At 28.9% G+C, this 8,129-nt stretch overlaps 1 protein-coding gene across 1 annotated transcript; it reads right to left on the reverse strand.

Moving 5' to 3' along the window:
• Nucleotides 1-5,042: 5,042 nt before the first annotated feature.
• LOC124922477 (classical arabinogalactan protein 9-like) lies at nucleotides 5,043-5,731 on the reverse strand. Its single transcript, XM_047463208.1, has one exon. The coding sequence runs from the start codon at nucleotides 5,650-5,652 to the stop codon at nucleotides 5,254-5,256; it is 399 nt and encodes a 132-aa protein (XP_047319164.1). The 5' UTR covers nucleotides 5,653-5,731; the 3' UTR covers nucleotides 5,043-5,253.
• Nucleotides 5,732-8,129: the final 2,398 nt, after the last annotated feature.

Raw genomic sequence — 8,129 nt, forward strand, 5'->3', positions numbered from 1 at the left:
GATGTAGGGCATCACGATGTAGGTGAGGAAGAAGGAAGAAGAGTACGTAGTCGACGACCTACTAAAAGTATAGAAAGAAAATAGGAATAAGAAGAGTAGTCGGGTATGTATGGTTTTATTTTTGGTTTTCAACGACATTTAATGTTTTTAAATGGTGGCCACGTGTCATTAATTTTTTAAATAAAAATGCCACTTAATATATTCTTTGACGGACGTCCATGTCGGTTAAAGAAAAACTTCATTTTGTACAAACATGACAATGTTGAGCCCAAATTGTGAGGTTTCAAATATGAGGTCCCAAATTGAAATTTCGGCCTAAAATCATTATCATATATTTAATAAATATTAATTTTAGATTTAGTATTAAGGTACATGTCAGACATTTTAGATCATATAGAAATTGACAAATAAATAGATAAAATAAGTATAAAATATTTTCTAAAAATGACAAAAATATTATTAGTAGAGAGACTATTTCTAACGGGACACGTTAGAAAGAGCGTCAAGACCTTTTCTCACCTGTAACCAAAAGCACCAGATCCTAAAGAATTTTTTTTCTAAAGACGTTATTGTTCTACACGCCAAGAATTTATTTATTTCCATAATTTTGTAAGAAAATTTAGGTGGCGGCTCTTTAGTCACAAACTGGTTTTTAAATCATTCCCCAATTTGATTTAATTTTATTTCAAAATTTTCGAAGAGAATTTATATTTATTTTTTCTTAAAATTCGAAAATATCTTTACTTTGGGTCGAATATTTTTAAACGCGTGTAGTTTGAAAATATGATTGGGGTGTGTTTTGCCGAGGGATAAGAGGTCAGTAACAAATGATTGTGAGGTCATGAGATTATAGGTCGATTGAGATTGGTGGTTGTTTTTTAAGGGATAAAAAAGTGTGATTGGAATTGGTGGTTAAAAATATATGTGAATTAGATATTTGATTGACCAAAGTGTGAGGTCACGATGTTAAATGTTGATTGAGATTAGTGGTTAATTTACCGAAAGATAAGAGACATGGGAAAGTGTAATTGTGATTTGTTTTGTCGAGGGATAAGAGTTTGATAACAAAGGATCATAAGGTCAAGAGATTATAGGGCGATTGAGAATGGTGATTGTTTTTCGAGTGATAAAAGGCGCGTGAAAGTATGATATTGAGATTGGTGGTTGGTTTGTCGAGGGATAAAAAGTGTGTATAAGTATGATTTGGTGATTAGTTTGTCGAGAAATAAGAGGTTATTAACATTGAGAGGATTAGTGGTTAGTTTGTTGAGTGATAAGAGGTCGATAACAAATGAGATATTGGTGGTTAAAAAATATGAATCAAATATTTGATTGACTAAAGTATGAGGTCACGAGATTAAATATTGATTAAGGTTGGTGGTTGGTTTGTCGAGGAATAAAAGACATGTGAAAGTGTGATTGTGATGTGGTTTACCCTAATGGATATGAGGTCAGTAACAAAGGATCGAGAGGTCAAGAGATTATAGGTAGATTGAGATTGGTGGTTGGTTTGATAAGGGATAAAATGCGTGTGAAAGTGTGATTGAGATTTGTGAGGGGTTTGTTTAGGGATAAGAGACGTGTGAATTTGTTATTGGGATTGATAGTTAATTTGATAAGGAATAAAGAGACGTGTGAAAGTGTGATTGAGATTGGTGGTTGATTTGTCGAGGGATAAGAGGTCGGTAACATTAGTTTGTCAAGGGACAAGAGACGTGTGAAAGTTTGATTATGATGTGGTTTGTTGAGGGATAAGATGTTAGTAACAAAAGATTATAAGGTCACGAGATTAGAGGTCGATTGAGATTGGTGGTTGGTTTGTAAATGGATAAGTGGTGTGTGAAGTGTGATTGGGAGTGGTAGTTTATTTATTGAGTAATAAGAGGCTTATGAAAGTATGATTGAGATTGATGGTTGGTTTGCTAAGGGATAAGAGGCTTGTGAAATTATGATTGGGATTGTGGTTGATTTGTCGAGTGATAAAGAGGCTGGTAACAAAGGATCGTAAAGTCACAATATTAGTGGTCGATTATGATTAGTGGTTGATTTGCCGAGAGATTAAAGACATGTAAGTGTGAAAGTATGAGGTCATGACATGAGAGGTCAATTGAGATTGGTAGTTGGTTTATCGAGGGATAATAGGCCGGTAACATTGGGATTGGTGGTTGATTTACCGAGGGATAAGAGGTGGATCCAGTTTGGTTTGCCGAGGGATAATAAAGGAATGTGAAAGTGTGATTGGGATTGATGGTTAGTGGTTGGTTTGTCGAGGGATAAGAGACTTGTGAAAGTGTGATGTTACAATATAGATATGTTCATTAGGATTGGTGGTTGACGAGATGGCATGTGAAAGTAATGAGGTCATGAGATGATAAGTCAATAAAAATTGGTGGTTAGTTTGTTGAGAGATAAGAGGCTTTTAACAAAGGATCATAAGATCACGAGATTAGAGATCGATTGTGATTGGTGGTTGGTTTGTCGAGGGATTAAAGACATGTGAAAGTGTGAGGTCATGATATTAGAGTTCGATTGGGATTAGTGGTTAGTTTGCAAAGGGATGAGAGGTCGGTGAGATTGAGATTAGTGGTTAGTTTGCTGAGAGATAAGAGTTTGGTAACAAAAGATTGTAAGGTCATAAGAATAGAGGTCGATTAAGGTTGGTGGTTACAAATATATGTGAATGAGATGTTGATTGGCTGAAGTATGAGGTCACAATATTATATGTTGATTGGGATTGATAGGTTGTTTACTGAGGGATAAGAGACGTCTGAAAGTGTGAGATCATGAGATAGAGAGGTCAACTAAGATTTTCGTGGTTGGTTTGACGAGAGATAAGAGAATGTCAAAATGTGTGAGGTCACAATATTAGTAATGAAAGTTGTCAGTGGGGAAAGGAATATTATTGGTTAAATATGTGAATAAGATGGTCAGTTGATCGAAGTGTGAAAGTGTGGTCACGATATGAGAGGTCGATTGGATTGATGGTTAGTTTGCCGAAGTGAGGGTAAATAGGTCACGGTAATGATATAAGATGGTTTAAGTACAAAATACTCAAAGTGAGGTCACAATATTAGTAATGGGAGATTAATTGGAGAAAAAAATAATATTGTGGTTAAATATATTAATGATATTATTGGTTTACCGAAAAAAAAGAGGGTAAAGAGCTTTGCGATATGATGAGTTGGTTGTTTTGTCAAAAGTGGGGGTAAAGATGTTAGTAATGTATATATATGGTTGGGTGTAGAAGTAAGGTCACGAGATTAGTAATATTAAAGGTCTATTATGTAAGAAAATATATTGTTGGTTGACCAAGAAATGAGGGTAAGAGGTCGAAGAAAAGAGGTTGGTGAGTTAATGAGAAAAAAGTTAATAGAATGTCTCCTTATCAAATTTGTTATAATATCTTTATTTTTTTGATGAATAACGAAAACACGATGAATCAGATGATGAAGACGATCATTAGGGATTAGGCTATCCCAACTATTGAAGTCTCTCATGTTTAGACCATAGGTGTTGACGACGAAGAGGATAATGAAGACCATAAAAACGATGATTATGACGACGACGACAAAGAGGTAAATATTATATATTTCAACTTTATAAATGTTAGTTTTATTTATTCTTACAACAGGGCATTATACTAGTTAAATTAAATATATTAAAAATATATACATTTGAATTACACAAGAAGAACCTTGTAAAAAATTATTTATTTATTCGGTATATTAAAAATAATAAATAGCAGATTTTTGAAATTATCGATAAGAGCTTTTTGAAATTTCTGTATATACCAAAATAATATTTATAAATAAAAATATATAATAATTATAATTAATAAATATTGACTAAATAAATTATAAATAACTGAGTCATAAATTTATTTTTCGAAATTAAATTTATGTATTTTAGAACATTCATTTCTTTTTGAAATTTAACTTTTTAAGTTATTTATTTTCTCTCTAATCTGATATCCATAAAAAAATATTATATATATATATATATATATATATATATATATATATATATATATATATATAATACAATATCGAATTTTGATATATCACAAATATTTGATATGATTGATATATGGATACGTATAATACCGAGATTTCGGTACACGGTATAGATAAAAAAACTTCGGTATACTTCACCCTAAATAGGTTGTCGAGAACCATTAAAAATGTTTTAAAATAAAAATAAATAAACTTGATTAATATTGGTGTATTTGTTTAGAACCTCAAATTACAAATTAATATTATAAATTATTATTATTATACAGCTATAGTACAAAAATAAAATATTTAATAATATGACGTTATAAAGTTAATATCACAAAAATTATTTACAATGTTTTTCCATAATCATTTACAATCTTTAAGAATAAAAGATAAAAAATCGACAAATTCTTATACTATTTTATTTTGTGTAACTATGTCTTTCAAACACATAATTTTTCACAATTGAAAATACAAACTATAAAGTTTATTATTTAATAATATAACATGATTTGATGTATAACTCTTTCAAATTCAAACTCACACATATAACATTATAACATTATGACGTTATATTAAACTTTATAAATTTCTTAAATTATCACTTTAATCTTAAATGTAAAATATAATAATTTTTTAATCATTATATATATTATTTTTATTTTTGAATTATATAAAAATTTTAGTCATAATTATTTATATATAATACTCAAAATACAAAAGAGAGAATACACACTGATGGTCTCATATTAACCATTATAATATTTTCGTTTCTATAAGAAATTTTGGTTATTTAAATAAAAGAAATCTGTAAATAATTAAATCATATTGATATCCCATTGGTTAAATCAGATCTTGAATGAATTGGTATATTAACAAATCGGAATCTCTACAAAGTGGTTGGGGCTTGTTTGATTCGGAGGACAAGAAACAAAGATTATTAAATCTACTTTCATGTTAATGTTATTCGATCCGAATCAGTTTTTCTCCTATTTCATTATGTATAATATCACAAATATAAAAATTTATGTGCAAAAAAAAATAGGATAAATTTAAAAAGAATGAGACCGATCATGTTTATTGGAATTTTTACAAATGGGGACACAAACTCAATAATGAAACTCTCACTATCATCAAATCAAATCAATTCAACGAAACACAAACAATGAAAACAACTCAAAGAAAGAAAGAAACAAGGAAATCTAATGAGAACGAATCAACACTCATCATCACAGATCTAAACCCATGCATATCAGATTCAAACTATCAAAGCCAAAGCAATGAATGTTCCAGCCAAGGTTCCTCCAACAATCACAGATCTGCTCACTGCAAATGCCCCACTCCCTGGGTTATCATCCTGAGCTGCCCCCGCCGGAGAATCAGACGGCGGCGGTGCTGGAGGTGAGGCCACGTTTGGAGACGGTGATGATGTTGTTGATGGAGAAGGACTTGGACTGTTCGAAACAGGGGATGGAGATGGTGATGTAGTCGATGGAGCCGGAGCAGGAACTGGAACTAGAGCCGGAGATGGGGTTGGGGTGACCGGAGTAGGAGTGGCGGCCGGAGATATTGTTGGAGATTGAGTTGGGGCTTGTGCTAGACAAGTGGTGACTATGAGAGCCATAAGGAAGATCAATCTGAAACCTGAAGAAACCATTTTTTCTTTGGATCTGGTGCGAAAATTGATTAGAGAAGATGAAGAAAGGAGAGATGAAGAGAAGTGTGAAGAAAATGGGGGGTTTATAAAAAGGAGGAGAGAAAGAAAGGACGCCATTAATCAATCATTGTTTGAGATTCCCATTTCAAACAGTGAGTGAGTGAGTGACAGACAAGATTAATCATGTTCTAATAATAATCAATTCACAAGTAAATTAGCCGTTAACACACTAATTATTTTTATATACAAAAATAATTAAATTTATTTGTCAATTTCTGAAATCTGTATAATAAGTACTAATTTATTATTTATATTTTAAATAATACCTTAAATTAATAGTCTATAAAAAAAAATGTTTAGACATGAATATGTATAAGCAACATTATACACCTTTTGATATAATTAATTTATATTTAAATTACATTTAATATAAAAAAATGTTTTCAAAAATATTTTTTCGAAATTAATATCTAGATCTAGATATATAAATTTTCAAAATAAAATACTAGAATATCTTGCAAAAAGTTTTATAAAAGACTAACAATTTAAAGTTCAATATTCAGTTAAATTGTTAGATTAAAGTATGAGCATGCTTACAATTTGATAAAACTTTTCAAATGGATATATATTGTTTTATTTGATATAAAATATGTAAAATGCACTTGACTCTTTCTTTTTTCAATTGTCAAATTTGTTCATATCTGGTCAATTGAAATTTCAAACTTTTATTTTGAATATCACAATGTGAGGTTTCTTAGGGTTAAAATTATAAAAACGAGTTTTTTTTTTTAACGGTTAAAAATGTTGTTAACTTATTATTTACGTGACATTTATAGATAAATAAAAGATTAATGTCACAAATTTAATTACCGAATTTCAGCAAATTTAAAGTATTGACAACTCCTTTTCTGAAATTCGATAGATAAAACATTTTATTCGCTAAAATTCGGTAGTTAAATTGATAACATTAATAATTTTATTCATTTATTTATAATTGTCACGTAGATAATAAGTTAACGGCGTTTAAAACCGTTAAAGTCAAATCTCGTTTGGTATAATTTTAACAATAAAGAGTCCTAAATTAAAATATTTAAAATTTTTTATCTAAAATCTCAATTAATCCAATAAAAACAAAATCAATTAAAACTACTTTAACTTGTGACTCCAATTCAACTAAACTTAAGAAATTTTTAAAATAAATAAAATTTAAAATCTTTCATTTTTTAAATAAACTCTTGTAATTTGAAACAAATTATTATATTAATCTTTTTGAAAATTGAAATTTGAAAATTGGTTAAGATGAATATAAGTTGACCCCAAAATTCATTTGCAAAATATTTGAAAGTTAATTTTTATATCAAAATAGTTTTATTATTAGTTATATTTAATTCTTATAATATTTTGAAAACATTATTGTCAATAATTTTGCATATTTAGTTAGACCGTCTCTATCTATACCATACGAGCGGCCCTATTTGTAACATGGTACAGTAAGAAATACACATCAATCATGTTGTATATTGATTATTAGTACAAAATTTAGGCACAATTTTTTTATAATTTAAACTTGAAAAAACTTAGAAGAAAAACTTAGAAGCTTAAAGTTGGTTAATTACACTTTAATATTTATAATTTAAACTAGAAGAAACTTATAAGTTTGTAGTTTGTACATTATCATGTGCTAGCTATATTTTCTTTAAATAATAAATTTTGATTGAAAAAAAGTAAATTAATAATATGTAATTAGTGCCACCTCAATTACATGTTTGAAGTCATACATGGTGGACAAGGCTGGCAAAGAGCTGTCATACACTGGAAAAGTTAGCTTTCATTCTTCCATTCTATTATTATTATTCTCACTTTAATGTAGACTTGTTTGGTTAGTTGTTTTTTTATTTAAAACAAGAAAAAATTGATGTATATAAATTCTATTAAAAAATATAATAAATTTTTTTAATAAATTCTATTAAAAAATATAATAAAAAGTAATACTAACCCTAAGTTATTGGGTTCGAACCCGTCATGTGGTAAATTTTGGCGCCTAATTAAATAATTAAGTGTTTGCGGGTTACATACTTAATCATTTGTTTTTTTTTAAAAAAAAAGTGTGACTCAAATGTAATATAATATAAGAGAGTTTAGCTTAACCTTAGTAAGTGAAGTAACAAACCTAACTCATAAATAGACGAATATGATTAGATTTGTATTAAAAACTTTTATAATTAAGCTATAACTAAGATGATAATTCACATTTTAGCCATTGATTACCTGCCACATGACGCACATTATACCGTCCGATTTAATTATACCAACAGCCTAATTAATTAAGTTTATTTATTTAATGAACATTTATTTCTAAATTTTTTAAGCAATAATATATTGGCTGCTAATATATTGGCTAGGAAAATAAAATAATTTATCTTTCTTCTTTATTTTCTTACATTTTATTTTTTATTTTTCCAACTATTGAGTATTAT

The sequence above is a fragment of the Impatiens glandulifera genome, chromosome 1, assembly GCF_907164915.1.
Source record: "Impatiens glandulifera chromosome 1, dImpGla2.1, whole genome shotgun sequence".
NCBI classification, from domain to species: domain Eukaryota; kingdom Viridiplantae; phylum Streptophyta; class Magnoliopsida; order Ericales; family Balsaminaceae; genus Impatiens; species Impatiens glandulifera.